The sequence below is a fragment of the Schistocerca gregaria genome, chromosome 11 (genome assembly GCF_023897955.1).
Source record: "Schistocerca gregaria isolate iqSchGreg1 chromosome 11, iqSchGreg1.2, whole genome shotgun sequence".
NCBI classification, from domain to species: Eukaryota; Metazoa; Arthropoda; class Insecta; order Orthoptera; family Acrididae; genus Schistocerca; species Schistocerca gregaria.
Genome location: NC_064930.1, coordinates 148073370 through 148095123, shown reverse-complemented (window position 1 = coordinate 148095123; position 21754 = coordinate 148073370). Strand labels below are relative to the sequence as shown.

The 21754-nt window shown below is 42.1% G+C and overlaps 1 protein-coding gene across 3 annotated transcripts in view; it reads right to left on the bottom strand.

Annotated features, from left to right (window-relative positions):
* The window catches only part of LOC126294984 (zinc finger MYND domain-containing protein 11-like), a 212027-nt gene that overhangs the window by 134765 nt on the left and 55508 nt on the right, over positions 1 to 21754 (bottom strand). For all 3 annotated transcript variants that reach the window (XM_049987219.1, XM_049987217.1, XM_049987218.1), the window contains exon 2: positions 6754 to 6836. In XM_049987219.1, the coding sequence (XP_049843176.1) occupies positions 6754 to 6764 (11 nt within the window). In that variant the 5' untranslated portion in view covers positions 6765 to 6836. The remainder of the gene's footprint in view (positions 1 to 6753; positions 6837 to 21754) is intronic.

Below are 21754 nucleotides of genomic sequence, written 5' to 3'. Positions count from 1 at the left end.
TTTCGTGTTTCTCGGACAAACAGTGCTTTGCTACCGCCGACTTATTTCAGCAAACACGTACAGCAGTTGAGGAAATATGCGAGCTTCCTGCAAAAATGGTTGAAGGGTAGGGAAGAGGGATGAAGGATGAAGAAAAAGGACTCACAAATTACGAAATAGTCATCCAGAATCCCAAGTCAGTACAGACTTACCAGATGGGAGGAAAAGAAAAAAACTGATTGTTGGGGACTGCACTGTACAAGATTTGAACACCTGAGAGCTTAAAGGTGGAAGATAGGGTAATATACAAGACAAAGATTACTGACCAAACATTGTGCAATGGTTAAGGAGAACAGAAAGTTAAGTACATTACGTGTTGTGGAGGAAAGGGACAGGGAAAAATACAGGGGTCAGGAAATAAAAGATATAGGAAACTGAAAGGGAGTGAAGAAAGGAATAGTTACTAGAAAGAAGTGCTAGCCAGTATACACCCTCTTTGTGTGTCCATTCATGCTAGCTGATAACTTGGTTACAATCGTACCACCTGTGTAATGACACGTACCGAATGCTCGTACAAGCTGTTATGCAAACGCTGTTCGGCCTTCTACATTGGTGAACACCATTAGCCTCTGCATTGTCGGTAGTGAGAGTCGGTGCTCGAAATTTGGTTATTTTTTGCACAAGCTCGACGCTGTGGATCTCGGTATATTGAATTCCTCGCGATTTCCAAAATGGACTGTCATATCTAGCTCCAAGTACCATTCCACGTTCATAGACTTAATTCCCGTCGTGTGGCCGTAATCTCATCTGAAACCATTTCATTCTGAATCACCAGAGTACGAATGGCAGCTCCGCCAATGCGCTGCCCTTTTATACCTCGTGCACTCGATAATACCACCATCTGTATACAGGGTGTTACAAAAAGGTACGGCCAAACTTTCAGGAAACATTCCTCATACACAAATAAAGAAAATATGTTATGTGGACACGTGTCCGGAAGCGCTTAATTTCCATGTTAGAGCTCATTTTAGTTTCGTCAGTATGTACTGTACTTCCTCGATTCACTGCCAGTTGGCCAATTGAAGGAAGGTAATGTTGACTTCGGTGCTTGTGTTGACATGCGACTCATTGCTCTACAGTACTAGCATCGAGCACATCATTATGTAGCATCAAGAGGTTAGTGTTCATCACGATCCTGGTTTTGCAGTCAGTGCAAAGTTTACAAATACGGAGTTGGCAGATGCCTATTTGATGTACGGATTAGCACAGGGCAATAGCCGTGGAGCGGTATGTTTGTATCGAGACAGATTTCCAGAACGAAGGTGTCCCGCCAGGAAGACGTTCGTAGCAATCGATCGGCGTCTTAGGGAGCAAGGAACATTCCAGCCTACGACTCGCGACTGGGGCAGACCTAGAACGACGAGGACACCTGCAATGGACAAGGCAATTCTTCATGCAGTTGACGATAACCCTAATTTCGGCCTCAGAGAAGTTGCTGCTGTACAAGGTAACGTTGGCCACGTCACTGTATGGAGAGTGCTACGGGAGAACCAGTTGTTTCCATGATGTGTACGGTATGTGCAGGCACTATCAACAGCTGATTGGCCTCCACGGGTACACTTCTGCGAATGGTTCATCCGGCAATGTGTCAATCCTCATTTCAGTGCAAATGTTCTCTTTACGGATGAGGCTTCATTCCAACGTGATCAAATTATAAATTATCACGATCGACATGTGTGGGCTGACGAGAATCTGCACGCAACTGTGCAATCACGTCATAGACACAGATTTTCTGTGAACGTTTGGGAAGACATTGTCGGCGATGTCTCGATTGGGCCCCACATTCTTCCACCTATGCTCAATGGAGCACGTTATCACGATTTCATACGGGATACTCTACCTGTGCTGCTAGAACATGTGCCTTTGCAAGTACGACACAATATGTGGTTCATGCACTATGGAGCTCCTGCACATTTCAGTCTAAGTGTTTGTACGCTTCTCGACAGCAGATTCGGTGACCGACGGATTGGTAGAGGCGGACCAATTCAGTCGCCTCCACACTCTCCTGCCCTCAACTCTCTTGAGTTTCATTTATGGGGGCATTTGAAAGCTCTTGTCTACACAACCCCGGTACCAAATGTAGAGACTCTTTGTGCTCGTATTGTGGACGGCTGTGATACAATACGCCATCCTCCAGGGCTGCATCAGCGCATCAGGGATTCCGTGCGACGGAGGGTGGATGCACGTATCCTCTCTAACGGAGGACATTTTGAACATTTCCTGCAATAAAGTATTCGAAGTCACGCTGGTACGTTCTGTTGCTGTGTGATTCCATTCCATGATTAATGTGATTTGAAGAGAAGTAATAAAATGAGCTCTAACATGGAAGGAAAGCGTTTCCGGACACATGTCCGCATAACATATTCTCTTTCTTTGTGTGTGAGGAATGTTTCCTGAAAGTTTGGCCGTACCTTTTGTAACACCCTGTATATTAACTGCTGAACATAACGTCTACCAGAACCCATACGATTCCAAACCTAGGATATATCCTTCCAGCTCACCTTAGTCAGCCACCTTCCAGCACCTGTACCAGCACTGTAATTGGAAGAACATACTACGAAAGGGAAGGGGAGAGGGGGAGAGGGGGAGAGGGGGAGAGGGGGAGAGGGGGAGAGGGGGAGAGGGGGAGAGGGGGAGAGGGGGAGAGGGGGAGAGGGGGAGAGGGGGAGAGGGGGAGAGGGGGAGAGGGGGAGAGGGGGAGAGGGGGAGAGGGGGAGAGGGGGAGAGGGGGAGAGGGGGAGAGGGGGAGAGGGGGAGAGGGGGAGAGGGGGAGAGGGGGAGAGGGGGAGAGGGGGAGAGGGGGAGAGGGGGAGAGGGGGAGAGGGGGAGAGGGGGAGAGGGGGAGAGGGGGAGAGGGGGAGAGGGGGAGAGGGGGAGAGGGGGAGAGGGGGAGAGGGGGAGAGGGGGAGAGGGGGAGAGGGGGAGAGGGGGAGAGGGGGAGAGGGGGAGAGGGGGAGAGGGGGAGAGGGGGAGAGGGGGAGAGGGGGAGGCCTTAGCAGTCAGAGGCTGTGGTCACATGTGGGCGAGTTACGTTTGTGTCTACCCGTACGCGCGTGTCTGTGGTCTATTTCCGACGGTGGCCTTGCTGGCCAAAAGCTGACTTTCCGACAGTCTTCCTGTTGTGCATGTCTGTGACTCAGCATCTACACTATACTGTGAGTAGCAACTATCCTTTCCATAGTACTGTTGATTTAAAAATAAAATATATTCAAGGTACCTGATGAGATTCTAGCCTACAGCCATCTGCACATGAGGGCCGTATCTCGACCATTACACAACACCACTAGTCTGAATCGTGTTCCTAACTTTAAAGCTCTATATGATCAAGCAAAATCACAAACTTTTTTTTCCATCTATTACATGCAAATAAGGGCCCCCTGTGGTGAATAGCTGCAAGGCGACAAGCGGGACCCTAACCTAAACCACCGTATAGATGGTTTTGAAAAAAACCTTATCCCACCTCTCCTCGTGAGTGTGCGAGGCCAACCGTAAACAACAGCTCGAACAGCAGTGCACTAAAGCCACCGTCACACCAAGTCTCCATTCTAACCCACATCACCTCATGCTGTTGCCAGTTCTACCTGCAATACTACAGCTCAAATTAAGCTATCATAGAACAGGAGCAGTATTACAAGAAATGGAAAATATCTCTAATAATAATACAGCAAGGTATGAAGGTCATCCACAAAGTAAGTTCCACTGGCTGACAAAACAATCCACGGCCCAACTGACATCTGTCAGTCTTACCTATACTGCTAAAATGTTATCTGGAATGCAATACCAGTTGCAATTGTAGTGGTGTCAAAAATTTGATTTTCAATATTTTAAAATTTGGTCATAATGTACTCATTAATAAGTATAATCTTATGTTAAAAGTGTAACGCAGCAAGACAAGTATTAAAGAGTGTGTCTCGAGCCTGTATGACTGATGGAGCACAAATGCTCTGACTACTTCATCCGTCCAGCATTTGAAAATTCAAACAAACTTGGTACAAAATGTCAAGCCTTTATGAAACTTTCTCACTTACCCACTTAAAGGCAAAAAATTTACAGATAAACTCGCTCACAAAGTAATCAGATGTTTGAAGCTGTTTTCTAAGTGGGAGTTTCATTCTTTAAAGAACTGGGGGTTACTGGTTATTTCCTAATTTGTCATTCACAATTTTAACTCAACTGTTAATATGTTCGACTTCTAAACGGATTATCAAAATACGAGACCTACTGCAAATTTTAAATGGTGTCTTCACGTGTTTTTGTCGGAACTGTCAACTAACATTCATTGTCCAGTATGTCAGGGCAGGCCAAGTTATGGTAATTTGCAGGAGCATTTAGCAACGTACAGGCTTTTCTGGAGCCTCCAGGCAGAGACATACAAGCTGTACAAGAAGAAACATCTTGACGGACCACAAGTGTGAGCCAGACTGGGACTCGAACCCGGCACTTTTTTGCCAATAACGCTCTTACCGACTGAGCTATCTGTGCACGACTTGCTACCACAACCTGTGTAACAGCTTCACTCCTTGCAGTGCCTCTCTCTCACTTTGCAAACTTCACACGAGTTCTCCAGTCTACTTTGCCGAACTGTCACTCCCAGAAGGAAGCATAATGCGGAAAAATGGCTTAGCCACAATCTACTGGTTGTTTCCGATATACCTTAAAGGCTGGCCTAATTTTCTTCACTGAATGGATGAGTGAAACACTCGGAAGAGTTGCTGACAAATACACAAATTCATTTACATTTCCTTGCATCTATATGTATAAGGAAGTGTGTCCATTTGTTTGTTCGTAATCCAAACAAAAATAAAGTTTTATTCTAGTCTTCATGAAATATTGCACACTTTACCTTCAAGACAAGAGGAAGACCACTGTCTACACGAGATTTCGTAATCTGAGGTCTCCTAGTGAACATTTGACTGAACATAGTGAGAGAGAGAGAGAGAGAGAGAGAGAGAGAGAGAGAGAGAGAGAGAGAGAGAGAGAGAGAGAGAGAGAGAGAGAGTGTGTGTGTGTGTGTGTGTGTGTGTGTGTGTGTGTGTGTGTGTGTTTGGTTTGAAACTGGTGTACACGAAAGTCAGAACTGGAAGCCTAGAACCTGATTGTTACTAATGCCACAGGTGAAGACATATTCATTCACTGCATTCTGTTGACATTCAGAAATTCAAATACGCCTGTCGATTTAAACTAAAAAAAGGACCAATCACTTTGTGCGGCAGATACAAAACATCCCAGGCAATTCAGCTAGTTATGCACAAATGCCAATAAAGCCTCGACATGACTACCCCTCCCCCTCCCCCTCCCCCTCCCCCGCTCCCTGAAATCCCAAGTATAAAACAGCTTCAAATGTCTGATTACTTTACAAATGAGTTAATGCTCTAAATATTTGACATAAACCGTGTAAGCAAAGGGGGGAAAGGGGCACCATTGCCATCATCCAGATGGTACAAAGTCTGATGGTGGGGTGTCATTAAAAAGCCGGAAACAGGTCAGAAGTTAACATCTGCTGCGATCGAGACCGCTTTTAAATAATTTTATCACAATAAGATAGCTGTTACATAAAATTATGAACACCACATGTGACCTCAGTGCTTGTTTCATGATACGTGCCATCTGGAGTTCTTCCCCCAGACACCAGTTTTTCAGAACTCCACAGGTGTGAACGGGCACTATAATCACGTCCTTAGTTCTCACCACCCACCTGGCCTTAATTTACATTAATTTCTTCACAGTAACTATTCCTTTCTTTACTTCCTTTCAGTTTTGTATATCCGCCATTTTCCGAGCTGACCATTTTTCGACACTCCCTTCAACCTCTATCACATACAATGCACTTACCTTTCTGCTCTTATGAACTCGTGCAGGATGTTTTGGCAGTAATACCCTTCTTTCGCATTATCTTATCTTCCACCTTTAAGCTCTCACGTTTTCAACTCTCGTCCTGTGCAGTTCCAGACAATCAGTCTTTTCTTCTCGTCCCATCTGGTAAGTCTCCCCTAACCTGTGGTTCTGGATGACTTTCTGAACTCTACCCATTTTCCTAAACTTTACCAGTACTTTTTCTTCACCCCTCTTCCTTTCTCTTCAAACTTTCCGATACAAGGAAAAGCCACTGGCTCCGAAAGCTTCCAAATTTTAAAACCTTCTTAAATGTGTTCTCCTGCCCTGACTTGGTGAACAGGTTTTTTACCTATCCAAATACATTAAATAATAAAGAATGTCATATTCAATTGCTACTCTGAGAGAAAGAGAGTGGCACAAGAGAGCATGGCAGGTTGGGCCACGTCAAATAAATTGGAACATCGATTTTGGGTGGGGGTTACGAAAATTAAGTTACGCCAAAAAATACTACATACTACCAAAATTAACCCCACCCCAAGAACACTTGCCTGACTGACCACTAAAGGCAGAAAAGAGCTACCCACTCTGAAAACAACTAAAGGTTGATTAACATACACAGTTGTTAAAAGTTCTTAGAAACTAGTCTACACATTCCTGTCTAACTACTGCAGTCTTGCTGTCTGTGAAAACGACTAGAATTTACTTTCTGGATGACCGAACTACACCGTTCCTTTAAATGTAAGAGTAAATGCAAATTAGTGTTAAAGAAGCAATAATGCAATTACTTGTTACACATGCATAAAACTAGGAGAAGCACAGAACAAATTATGTTAATTTCTCAGTGTGCCAGATGTAGTGTCTGTCCAGAGGCTAACTCACTTTTTGTTCATGGTGTACCGGCTCTGTTCTGGCACAGGAGAGAGAAGATAAATTCACATGCCGCACCCACGAATGTGCGGCCCCTGAAAAATACACACACCGAACTGGTTAGCAACGTATTCCACAAAACTTATTGTAAACAAATCATTAGCTAATATATGTTCCCAAAGCTGGTTACTTTTTAGCTGGAAACCTAAGTATGTAAGTCAAGCCTAATGGGGGAACTTCAGCACTCAACAATGTAAAGAAATGAAACAAATACTCTAAATTCTTAGATTTCAATACCGATAAGAATAGGTAATGGAACTGACGCATTATAGATCATCTTAAACATCTAAGTACAGCAATTTCTGCATTACACATAATAGTAGATCTTGTTGATCAAGTATCAAAGTTTGCTTACTTTTACCATTTGCATTCACTAATGTATTATGCAATACATTCTATGGGAACTAATGACTGAGAAGAGAGTGTTTCCTGGCAAAGTACGTAGTACAGATCATTAGTGACATGCCTTAGCTTCTGTGAAGATACTAAGATAACACCATTTTGTTTCCTTTCTCCTTAGGACAGATTTACAATAGCATTAGTTTTGTAATTTTGTTCCTATATCCATTCTGTAGCTGCCATTTCCAAAATTGTTACTTTATCTGATGATGCGTAGTTGCATATTTATAATCGTGTGTTATAAAAACTTTTCTACGAATATGATACCATAAAATAGTAATTACACTTGAAAATAGTAATTACACTTCAAGATTGTGAACACTGTACTCTGTGTACAACCCAAATTGTTTCAATACATTTCATGGACAGCAAATTTAAAATAGAAATTTAGTATAGTACTATCACATCATGGGCTGTGACCTCACAAAGTGAACTTGAAAAGTACACCATGTGGACAGTGCAGTAACCTGTGTGCCAAGCAGATGTTTCTTTTGCTGAAGTTATTGGACAGTGAACTTATCGAATACACAGATTGATTGCCTCCTTCACAAATTATTGTGACAAGCTGTGAGGTGAATAGTCACCCATCAGGACAGTGAAGAGATAATTATATCGAGCTGAATGCTTTCTACTGGGCTGGTACGCCACAACAGTCTGCCAATACTATGGTAATTTCTCAATCCCAGGACTGTAGAAGTCATCTGGTTTTGAGGTGAAAAACTCATTGAAGCATGTTCAGCGCACTTTTTGATACCTAAAGGAAGCTCTTTGAAGGTTATGGAATGGAAAGTGGAAAAAGTGAAAACCTGAGGGTGAAAGATGAGGTGAATAAATTGAGTGCAGAATCATTTCCCAACCCAACTTGAGTATACTTTTTGTCAGTGTAGCAGAATGTGGGTGGGAGCAGCAATACTTCACGCAGTCTTCCTAGTCACTGTTCTTGGAATGCATCTGCAAAGACATCTCCGTTGACAACAAATGTCAGCAGTGACGGTTACACCTAGGGGAAGCATTTCTTAGTACAGCACACCATCGCTGTTCCACCGGACGCATAACATAATCTTTTGTACATGCGTACAGGTCTCTGTACACGGAGTTGCTGCTTTGTTTGGGCTCGACCATTACTTTCCTTTTCTTATATTAGCGTGAAGACACCACTTCTCGTCACCAGAAATGATAAACAATAGGAATGGTCAGTGCTGCTCATGAGCCAATTGGTGACAAGCAAACAGAGACGCACATATGGCTACCCACCCACTAATCTTTACGGTTAGGCTCAGAGCGTGTGGTATCCATACATCCAATTTTTGAACCCTCCCTACTGCACGCAAATGTCGCATGACGGTGGAACGACACAGTTCGTCAGGTACACGCAATTCGATTGTTGTGGATTGAGGTGTTTAAACAATTTTCATGAAACATTGAAGGTCTTCCTGAATGCTGAGTGAGTCACTAATGCCAAAACAAATCTCCTTAAAACTAGAAAACCATTTTCTTGCTGTGCTGTGTCCAATTGCATTGCTCCACATGTGGTGCAAACATTTATGGCTGCTTCCACTGCACTCAAACAGAAGAGTACATCAGAAATGTTCAGATTTCTCTACTTGTCACTCACTTTTCTAGTGTTCACAGCTCCACTCACTATCTCTGCAATGACGATGTACAGTTTGCGGGGCACTGAACTGCACAGTCAACAGCACCTGCACGAAGTTCCAATTTTTATACAATCCACTGAGCCACTGTCACAAATGATGATGATGATGATGATGATGAGGACAACACAAACACCCAGTTCCCGGACAGAGAAAATCTTCAACCTGGCCAGGAATTGAAACTGGGACCCAATGATCCCGAGGCAGGAACACTAGCCACTAGACCGAGAGCTGCAGACAATAACTCAGAACTGACAGTACGTCCTCTCAAATAGCAACAGTGAACTACAAATAAAAAATGACAATCGGTAAATAAACCCAAAGCAACAGGAGTACCAAAATGCATCAACCTGCTATTAAGGAGTTTACCCCACTCATTTATGGGCTGCCACTGTGGTCAACAGACCGATTACAGCAGCTAGGTGATTATTCACCCAACTCTATGTATGTTGGGAAGCTCTTATCTCGCAAACTAATGTCGGGAATGTTGTTTTAATAATTTTATCGTTTGTGCTGTAATGAACTCTTTCTACTTCTCCCTGTTGTACCTTTACGACATGAATCAAATCCCACCCATATTAAATAATACTTTCAAGTAACCTCAAAATCTAAAACCAAAATTAATTTGCTTCTTTAAATAACTTTCCAAAGAAAAGAACTGTATTTATGTTAATGCTATATCTTTTCCTCTGCCTTCACTCCTGTACCATTTGTGTGTACCGCAGCTATTTGCAGTCATACAGAGTTCTTTTAGTTTGTTTTCTTCATTTTTTGCTACATATAAACTGCACTCGTGCTCATAAATTAAGGATAATTGCAGAATGTGATGTCACACAACGTGCCACTACACGAAACTGGCACTCATAGCATAGGCACACGGGGGACACACACAACACACGTCTAAGTCCATGGTATTGGTGATAAGTTGAGAAAACCGTCTCTAAACACACGTGCTACAAAACACCACTGTTTCCTGCGCACGTACCCCAACATCAATAGGGGATATGATCACCGTGCACACCTACACAGGCCGCACAATGGGTTGGCATACTCTGAATCAGGTTGTCGAGCAGCTGCTGGGGTATAGCCTCCCATTCTCGCACCAGTGCCTGTCGGAGCTCCTGAAGTGTCGTAGGGGTTTGAAGACGTGCAGCGATACGTCGACCGAGAGCATCTCGGATGTGCTCGATGGGGTTTAGGTCTGGAAAACAGGCAGGCCACTCCATTCGCCTCATACCTTCTTTTTAAAGGTACCCCTCCACAATGGCAGCTCGGTGGGGCCGTGCATTATCATCCGTCAGGAGGAAGGTGGGACCCACTGCACTCCCAAAAAGGCGCACATACTGGTGCAAAATGACGTCCCGATACACCTGACCTGTTACAGTTCCTCTGTCAAAGACGTGCAGGGGTGTACGTCCACCAGTCATAATCCCAACCCACACCATCAAACCACAACCTCCGTACAGATACCTTTCAATGACATGAAGGGGTTGATATCTGGTCCCTGGTTCACTCCAGTTGAAAACCATACGAGAATCCCTGTTCAGACTATACCTGGACTCATCGGTGAACATAACCTGGGACCAACGTTCCAATGACCGTGTACTATTCTTGACACCAGGCTTTACGGGCTCTCCTGTGACCAGGGGTCAGTGGAATGCACGTTGTAGGTCTCCGGGCAAAAAACCGTGCCTGTTCAGTCATCTGCAGACTGTGTGTGTCTGGGGACAACTGTTCCGGTGGCTGCAGTAAGGTCCCGAGTGAGGCTGCCTGCAGTACTCCGTGGCAGTGTGCAAGCACTGTTGGTGAGATATCTGTCGACTTGGGGTGTTGTACACTGTGGACATCCCATATTGTAGCGCCTGGACACGTTCCCTGTCTGGTGGAATCGTTACCATAATCTTGAGATCACACTTTGTGGCACACGGAGGGCCCGTGTTACGACCTGCTGTGTTTGACCAGCCTCCAGTCGCACTAGTATTCTACCCCTCATAATGTTATCAATAAAGTTCTCCGAGCTATTTTCAACACAGAGTCACCATCAGCACGTCCGAAAACGTCTGCACACTTACTCGCTGCCCCCTACACAGACACACCTCTGCGTATGTGGACTGCTGCCAGTGCCACAGTGCGATGACCACAGGGTCATACCCCGAGGTGATTTAAGCCCGCAAACAACCCAACCAGAGTGTTGTTTTACCAAGTATCGGCATTATCCTTAATTTATGAGCACGAGTGTATATCTGCCGTGTTAGTGTCACTCCTGCATTCTGTATGTTCATTCAATTTATCTACTGAAATGTGTCCTGTTTATTGGCATGTCCTAATAAAATATACACCCTGTACAGTGTCTGCCAGTAAGTCAGATGGCTGCAAAGCTGCAATCAACAAGAAGTGTGTAGATGGGTTTTCACTTGGGAAGTCTTTAGACCATACAAAAACAGTGACTCTGACACACAGATGTTGGACGGTATTTATTTACACCTCAGTATTCGCCATACTATGGTATTCCAAGGCCACTGTGTGGCCTTGTTTACTGCTTTGCTGATGTTAGTAATTTGTTCAATCTGAGTGAGGGTAATATTTAATTCTGGACAGTTAAATTTTCGTGGTTTTAGGTACTCCAAAATTTATGTCCATAAAGTATTATATACATTTAATTAGAAATGTATCAGATTACCTCCACTTTTGTAACATGACCACAGTCATTTCTGGCAAGATTAGTATCGGGTAGGCATGGCACTTGCACAAGTAGCACAATGTAAGTGTGCGATTACATTCGTCAGCTTTCAGCAATGATGTCATACCGCAGCATAAGCACACGTCTGTGTGACGTCGACAATCTAGTGTCAACAGCCGGCTGACACAAAAACGTGCTTTGTCACATTTGTGTTTTTGAAATACCTACAACTGTGTTATTCATAATACAAATAATGAAACACTGCACTAGGTGAATATTTTTTTATGCTTAATATGACACTTTTAGAATATTTATTCTCATTATCAAAAGGAAATACTGACATAGGTATTTTATGTGATGTTAGTGTGTGTGGAGTTCTGCCTCTCAAGCCATGTGATTGTTGTCATTCTCTATTGCAACTGGACATATTTCTTTTGGGTGATTATCTGAAATATCACATAAAATACCTCTGTAAATATTAGTAATTAATCACGAGAATAAAGTCTCATAAACCCCTGTGCAATTCTTAAATGAAAAAAAAAATATGTAACTGGCACAATGTTTCATTTTCAAAAATCATGAATGCTGTTTCTGGTAAAGATGGCCCATGCCTAACTGAAGGTTTTTAGCAACAGGCAAAGGCTGCTTCAGCTTTCTATGTAATACTTAGATGCCATAATGTACAATTTTACATATTATTCCAGAAACATGTGAATGCAATATGTAAGTCACCCAATAACGAATTCATTTAGATGAGGTCGTGTTATCTGAGTACAAATTAACAAATTCATTTCACTTACGGGGACTACTGAAGAACGGGACACAATGCGTCGGCTTTGACCAATCACGTCAGAATTGATTTATTAGACAGATTTAACAGCAAAGACGAGTGTTCGTAAACAACGGAATGCAGGAGAGGAAACAGATGGTCGACATACATCACGTACAGTAATATTTCGAACATAACGTTAAGGATGTCGCTCGTTTTGAGTTCTAGTACTTCCATTAAAAAGTGAAGAAAAAAGGGATAGCAGTAACAGTGGCATGGAATATCTCAGTTGACGTATATATGAGTTGTTTCTCGAACTTCTGTCGATCTGTATAGTTTAGCTCCAGTACGGGATTCAAATTTTGCAGGTGTCGATTCTTTTGCCTCTGCTACTACTAGCATTCTGTTCTTACGGAGATTGTATTACTAGCGAAGGCAGAAAGACCAACATACAAAATATTTATATCCCATACTTTAGTTGACCTATAGGGTCAACTGAAGAATAGGATACTATTGCTAACAAAGAAAAGAGATCAACAAATGGAACATTGGCACCCATTGTTGAAGGTGGAAAGAAACTACAGTTATAACATTTTTAACCCCATACTTCAGTTGACCTATATAGGCCATGCTAGAGACGGCAAAAAACCCGAAAACAGTAAAATTTGTATCCCATTCTTCAGCTGAGCTCTACAGGTCAATTGAAGAATAGGAAACTAGTACTAGCGAATGGGAAATAATGACTTTTATAACGTTTATCCTGTTTCCAGAATGAGATTTTCACTCTGCAGCAGAGTGTGCGCTGATATGAAACTTGCTGGCAGATTAAAACTGTATGCCCGACCGAGACTCGGAACACAGGAGTCCCGAGTTCGAGTCTCGGTCGGGCACACAGTTTTAACCTTACCAGGAAGTTTCATGTGTATCCTGTACTTCAATTGACCTATATATGTCAACTGAAGCTTCAGTAGTCCTTGTATAGAACCGAAAAAATCATAATGATAGAAGTACTAGGTAAGGGAACAAGAGCAAAGACTGCAAAATTCGTATTCCGTACTGCAGTTGATGAACGCGTACTTAACACAGATCGATGTAATATGACAAAAGAGATACATCAAAATAGATGAATTCAGTACAACATGAAAATGAAAAACTGCATCTGCATCTACATCTACATTTATACTCCGCAAGCCACCCAACGGTGTGTGGCGAAGGGCTCTTTACGTGCCACTGTCATTACCTCCCTTTCCAGTTGCAGTCGCGTATGGTTTGCGGGAAGAACGACTGACGGAAAGCCTCCGTGCGCGCTCGAATCTCTCTAATTTTACATTCGTGATCTCCTCGGGAGGTATAAGTAGGGGGAAGCAATACATTCGATACCTCATCCAGAAAAGCACCCTCTTGAAACGTGGCGAGCAAGCTACACCGTGATGCAGAGCGCCTCTCTTGCAGAGTCTGCCACTTGAGTTTGCTAAACATCTCCGTAACGCTATCACGCTTACCAAATAACCCTGTGACAAAACGCGCCACTCTTCTTTGGATCTTCTCTATCTCCTCCGTCAACCCGATCTGGTATGGATCCCACACTGATGAGCAATACTCATGTATAGGTCGAACGAGTCTTTTGTAAGCCACCTCCTTTGTTGATGGACTACATTTTCTAAGGACTCTCCCAATGAACCTCAACCTGGTACCCGCCTTACCAACAATTAATTTTATATGATCATTCCACTTCAAATCATTCGGCACGCATACTCCCAGATATTTTCCAGAAGTAACTGCTACCAGTGTTTCTTCCGCTATCATATAATCATACAATAAAGGATCCTTCTATGTATTCGCAATACATTACATTTGTCTATGTTAAGGGTCAGTTGCCACTCCCTGCACCAAGTGCCTATCCGCTGCAGATCTCCCTGCATTTCGCTGCAATTTTCTAATGCTGCAACTTCTCTGTATACTACAGCATCATCCGTGAAAAGCCGCATGGAACTTCCGGCAGTATCTACTAGGTCATTTATACATATTGTGAAAAGCAATGGTCCCATAACACTCCCCTGTGGCACGCCAGAGGTTACTTTAAGGTCTGTAGACGTCTCTCCATTGATAACAACATCCTGTGATTTGTTTGCTAGAAACTCTTTAATCCAGCCACACAGCTGGCCTGATATTCCGTAGGCTCTTACTTTGTTTACCAGGCGATAGTGTGTAACTGTATCGAACACCTTCCGGAAGTCAAGGAAAATAGCATCTACCTGGGAGCCTGTATCTAATATTTTCTGGGTCTCATGAACAAATAAAGCGAGTTGGGTCTCACACGATCACTGTTTCTGGAATCCATGTTGATTCCTACAGAGTAGATTCTGGGTTTCCAAAAACGACGTGATACTCGAGCAAAAAACATGTTCTAAAATTCTACAACAGATCGACGTCAGAGATATAGGTCTATAGTTTTGCGCATCTGCTCGACGACCCTCCTTGAAGACTGGGACTACCAGTGCTCTTTTCCGATCATTTGGAACCTTCCGTTCCTCTAGAGACTTGCGGTACACGGTTGTTAAAAGGGGGGCAAGTTCTTTCGCGTACTCTGTGTAGAATCGAATTGGTATCCCGTCAGGTCCAGTGGACTTTCCTCTGTTGAGTGATTCCAGTTGCTTTTCTATTCCTTGGACACTTATTCCGATGTCAGCCATTTTTTCGTTCGTGCGAGGATTTAGAGAAGGAACTGCAGTGCGGTCTTCCTGTGTGAAACAGCTTTGGAAAAAGGTGTTTAGTATTTCAGCTTTACACATGTCATCCTCTGTTTCAATGCCATCATCATCATCCTGGAGTGTTTGGATTTGCTGCTTCGAACCACTTACTGATTTAACGTAAGACCACAACTTCCTAGGATTTTCTGTGCTGTGAAGTCGGTACACAGAATTTTACTTTCGAATTCACTGAACGCTTCACGCATCGCCCTCCTTACGCTAACTTTGACATTGTTTAGCTTCTTTTTGTCCGAGAGGTTTTGGCTACGTTTAAACTTGCAGTGAAGATCTCTTTGCTTTTGCAGTAGTTTCCTAACTTTCTCGTTGAACCACGGTGGGTTCTTCCCGTCCCTCACAGTTTTACTCAGCACGTACATGTCTAAAACGCATTTCACAATTGCCTTAAACTTTTTCCATAAACACTCAACATTGTCAGTGTCGGAACAGAAATTTTCGTTTTGAGCTGTTAGGTAGTCTGAAATCTGCCTTCTATTACCCTTGCTAAACAGATAAACCTTCCTCCCTTTTTTTATATTCCTATTAACTTCCATATTCAGGAATGCTGCAACGGCCTTATGGTCACTGATTCCCTGTTCTGCAGTTACAGAGTCGAAAAGTTCGGGTCTGTTTGTTATCAGTAGGTCCGAAATGTTATCTCCACGAGTTGGTTCTCTGTTTAATTGCTCGAGGTAATTTTCGGATATTGCACTCAGTATAATGTCACTCAATGCCCTGTCCCTACCACCTGTCCTAAACATCTGAGTGTCCCAGTCTATATATGGTAAATTGAAATCTCCACCTAAGACTATAATATGCTGAGAAAATTTATGTGCAATGTATTCGAAATTCTCTGTTTTTCTGCCACTAATGCTGAGTCGGGAGGTCGGTAAAAGGAGCCAATTATTAACCTAGCTCGGTTGTTGAGTGTAACCTCCATCCATAATAATTCACAGGAACTATCGACTTCTATTTCACTACAGGATAAACTACTACTAACAGCGACGAACACTCCACCACAAGTTGCATGCAATCTATCCTTTCTAAACACCGTCTGCGCCTTTGTAAAATTTTCGGCTGAATTTACCTCTGGCTTCAGCCAGCTTTCTCTACTTGCAACGATTTCAGCTTCGGTGCTTTCTATCAGCGCTTGAAGTTCAGGTACTTTACCAATGCAGCTTCGACAGTTTACAATTACAATACCGATTGCTGCTCGGTCCCCACATGTCCTGACTTTGCCCCGCACCCTTTGAGGCTGTTGCCCTTTCTGTACTTGCCCGAGGCCACCTAACCTAAAAAACAGCCCAGTCCACACCACACAGCCCCTGCTACCCGTGTAGCCGCTTGCTGCGTGTAGTGGACTCCTGACCTATCCAGCGGAACCCGAAACCCCACCACCCTATGGCGCAAGTTGAGGAATCTGCAGCCCACACGGTCGCAGAACCGTCTCAACCTCTGATTCAGACCCCAACTAAACTTACCATACGCAAACTCCTTTGCAAGAAACCAAAGCATGCCTCGAAAGACGCCAAGAAAAGTCCCAAACCCACATACACAAGAAAAACAGCATCACGAAAAACATACATACAGATAAATACAAATATATAAACCCAAAAGTTCACATCAACAAAATGAAGTAAAATAATAAAAAATAATCCACAGAAGAAAATAACCTAAAATAAGGAAATGAATGTTTTAATCATCACCACCAAACCCACCCTTTTCCTTAATTATCAGTTACACCCCCATCGTCAGCCCAACCTGAACTTAACTAACAAATTATGGACGATACACTTGCCCAACATGTACACTGCATCTCCACGAATATTCATTTAAATGGCTCTGTAGTGTCTAAATGTGGCATGTTCCCCTCCCTACTACAGATTTTATGGTTGACCAATAACCTTCTACACTATCTGTACAACCTCCAATTGATGAAGATCTAAATTCCATATTATGATTTATGACAAGATGCTGAAAACCCCTTATCTCCGAATCCCTATATGAAGAAAAACCATCGGAAATTTTTGATTTCTCAAACCGTGCTGCTCGTGTAATTGACTGCGAAAGTTGATCCTTGTTAAACTTCCATTCGAATAAATTGTGAGTACGACGAGCAGAAACACTATCAGGCGCATATGTTCGCCACACTCACGACATCCAAAGTAATCAGCAAGAAGACCAGACATTTGCAGAAATCGAATGGTAGCCATCATATCAACGCCCGAAGCCTGCTTCAAGTCTTCCATATTCATGGGAATAAATAAATCCGTAAATACAAACGAAAATTAAACACTAAACATTCTTCTAAATGAAAAGCTATTCTTCCAAATTACCTAAAACTCACTAAGAATGACACGATGTACCGAAAGAATTTGAAAGAACCAATTATTTAAATCAATGCAAAAGAAAAGGAATAAATTCTAGCATCCCATACCACCCGTAGAATTTGACCAATGACGTCATACGTGAGGCAAAGATGCTCCAATGGACAATTTATGAATGGAACAGATCATACTCTTAAACGAATGTCGCATGCCATAAAATACATTTAACGCGGCTAGTATTTACGCGCGAAATTCATTTAAACGAAACGAACATGACTGAAATAAATAAGAACACGAGAGCAATTACAAGTGCGTATATGTTATATTTTCCACGCGTACTGCAAGAACGATCTAAATTATGAACCGTCGAATAGTTGGAATCGGTAACTAGAAGCAACCTATGTAGGTGGTCATTTCTAGTTACACATTCCAATATTACTGTTTGTTGCGAAAAAATATTTTTAACATATCAGAACCGTGCTTAAAAATGATCGTTACTGAAGTACAGTTCGTACTTTCTCTTTCCAAAATGTAACGCCTGCCCCCCTCCCGACCCCAATGACTCCCTCTACTTCATAAAATCCCTGCAGACTTCTCTACAAAACAAGAATCAGTCGACTACAGTGCCACACGAGACTCCTGCTTCGTGCATGACAGATTAGCTTGAATATTCACAGCAAAAATAGTAGGTTAGCATGACAATTACTTCTAAATTCAGCCTCGATGTGTCGAACCACGTCCCCCTGCGTATGGATCTCCAGACATTTATTCTGAACCTTCTGATAACCCTATCACAACAAAGGTCAGCATAATAACGATTGTGGTGTTGCCCACGCTGCTAAATACTGCATTTTCGGGCAACAAGTCATATTATGCGTAAAATCATGGCTCAATCGTTGAAAATCTACGTGGTTATGATTCCAAGCTCGGATGCAAAGAGGCCTAGGTTTTATCCTGTTATATTCAAAAGTTGTGTACATGCACTTCACAAACCATTCTTGGAGATTACACTTTTGCTGGACAATGGGGATGTAAAAAAACTCGGAAATTAAGTTACACTTCCTTTTAATAGTTTTTATTGCAATATCACGCAACACACTAAACATCACAATACAAAACATACTTGAAAACATCTTCCTTAAGGTCACTGGTCAAGGTTCACATTTTATAAGCTGACTACGTTATGCGTCTTTCCAACATGACGTCCAACACTTCACCTTCTTCAAGGTCCGACTCTCTAACAACTAACTAACAATCGCTTACGTGCCCAAAAATCAGAGTTACAAGTACGTCAAAGATCATAGTGGCAAAAGAAAGAATACACATAAGAATAATATCATTGCAATATAAACATATCGATGTATCACAAATGAAATCAAATCTGAATGTTGTCTCAGAAATATGTCAACTACTTTACAGAAATACAGTAGAATATTGCTGGGATCGAGAGGTTCAGGTGAGGTGCCGTAATGGTGCATAATTCAAGTACCATTAAAACCTCCACATGTATTCGTTGGAAGTGATAACGCAACCGTCGTCAAAAACATTTAATTTCGATAGACACTGCACTTGCAAAATTCAGCAATGACACAAAATGATAGCAAAAATTTTATAGTTCATTTACGGTCACTCATTTTCTGAAGCAGAAGTTTCGAAGTAGAAGTCCATAACGAACAGCGTGAGAAATCAAGACTACTTATAAATCACGACTACTTTCATTAACAAAAGATGTAGAAAATAAATTACGAGAGCAAAGAAAAACTATCTACATCGAAGTTTTAATATACGCGCGTATCGAGGACACCGACGGGTTGTATCGGACGCTAGAATTGACCCAAGAAAAGAGTCTTACGCAATGTCTAGCGCTGTCTTTTAGAAACACATTCATTTACGAGTATTTCAATTTACAATGATGGCACTTATCCACAGCAGTCAACAAATTTATTATCTATGGCTCGAAAGTAAAGACAATATCTATGAGCAACCTATGACGTCATTGGTCAAAGCCGAAGGGTTGCATCCCGTTCTTCAGTATACTTTGAACACACTTCGCTTCGCAGACCATCTCCTTCAATATCGTTTCTTTTTATATGTAAGCTTATCATCGTCCACAGTGCAGCTCTTTCGAATGCAGCTGATCGCTGCAGCTATTTCTTTGTAAGAGTGCAACCGCTTTTTACGGTTTCTGTGGTTAGCGTGCTTTGTGGTATGAAGAATTTACGTAATTTACAAAGATCACTGTGGTGGTAGCCACGTCACAAGCATACTTGGTCATTTCATAGTACACTGAAGCAAGCGAAGCGACTTGCAAACAATAGGCTTACTCTGTGTTATATCAAAGATCTTTTACTAAAAGCTTCAGAACAAAAATGTCAAGAATTGACCAAAGGGCTCTTGACACATACATACAGACAGACAGACAGACAGACAGACAGACATACAAATGATTGTAGACTTTGGAATGTGTTTATTGTTAACCACCGCCACGAACACTAAACTGTTGATGTCCCCCAGCCGTGCGCTAAGGCGAGAAAGTATGAGAGAAACTAAAATTTAACACAACGGGAAAATGAAATAAATAATAATAATATATATGGAGAATAAAAAGAACAGTAGCGTGAAATATGCAGAAATCGACGTAGAAATCCCAATACAAAAGCCAGTACACAAGGAACGAAAATTCACAAAAAGTAACAGTATTGGAATCGGTAACTAGAATTAAGCTATTGTTACCAATTCTAACCATTCCATGGTTCAATATTTAGTTGGTGTTCGCAGCATGTGTGTGTACTGAACTGTAATAGGATTTCTAGATTGTAAATTTGTGTTATTTCTGTACTGGTTTTCTTTTAGGATTTGTGTAGCGGTATTTCCACATTTCATGCAATTGTTTCATATACCGGTACGTTATTACCTATTTATTTGATTTTCCCCTTGTTGCGTCATCTTTCAGTTTCTCCAGACCCAAAACCCCCACTTTCCCGCGGTAGGCCCGTTAAACTAATTATTATAAATCAATGCTATTTCACAATATTAAGTTTCACCACGCACGAGATTCTTACGGAATAAAAAATTCTCTGTGCTTCTTTTACTCGCATAAATTACCACAATTTTATATATTTATCTCCCTTTTTAAAATCTTTGATTTGTTTCGAAATAATTCGTGTTTAAGTAAATAATCCGAAAATTAATTGCAATTTTATCCTGTGCTACATTCCTCCGTTTACGAATGTCATCCGCTGCTTTCAAAATTGCCTCGTGTAGTAGCGTCCTTGTACGTCGTGGCCTACGATAAATACAGGCCTTAGCGCACGGCTGGGGGACATCAACAGTTTAGTGTTCGTGGCGGTGGTTAACAATAAACACATTCCAAAGTCCACAATCATATGTATGTCTGTATGTATGTATGTATGTATGTATGTATGTGTCAAGAGCCTTCTCGCCTTTGTAAAATTTTCGGCTGAATTTACCTCTGGCTTCAGCCAGCTTTCTGTACTTGTAACGATTTCAGCTTCGGTGCTTTCTATCAGCGCTTGAAGTTCAGGTACTTTACCAATGCAGCTTCGACAGTTTACAATTACAATACCGATTGCTGCTTGGTCCCCACATGTCCTGACTTTGCCCCGCACCCTTTGAGGCTGTTGCCCTTTCTGTACTTGCCCGAGGCCACCTAACCTAAAAAACAGCCCAGTCCACACCACACAGCCCCTGCTACCCGTGTAGCCGCTTGCTGCGTGTAGTGGACTCCTGACCTATCCAGCGGAACCCGAAACCCCACCACCCTATGGCGCAAGTTGAGGAATCTGCAGCCCACACGGTCGCAGAACCGTCTCAACCTCTGATTCAGACCCAACTAAACTTACCATACGCAAACTCCTTTGCAAGAAACCAAAGCATGCCTCGAAAGACGTCAAGAAAAGTCCCAAACCCACATACACAAGAAAAACAGCATCACGAAAAACACACACACAGATAAATACAAATATATAAACCCAAAAGTTCACATCAACAAAATGAAGTAAAATAATAAAAAATAATCCACAGAAGAAAATAACCTAAAATAAGGAAATGAATGTTTTAATCATCACCACCAAACCCACCCTTTTCCTTAATTATCAGTTACACCCCCATCGTCAGCCCAACCTGAACTTAACTAACAAATTATGGACGATACACTTGCCCAACATGTATTATTATTATAAAAATTTGACGCTTTTTCACAATATGGCGGTTTCACCATGAGTTGTATTATAATAGAATTTAAAGGTACTTGTGCTTATCTTACTCGTACAAATTAAACTAATAATTTGAGACTTGTATATTTCTCTTTTTCTGTTAATTATTTTCGTTGCCTTCAATTTCAATTATTTTCGTTACCT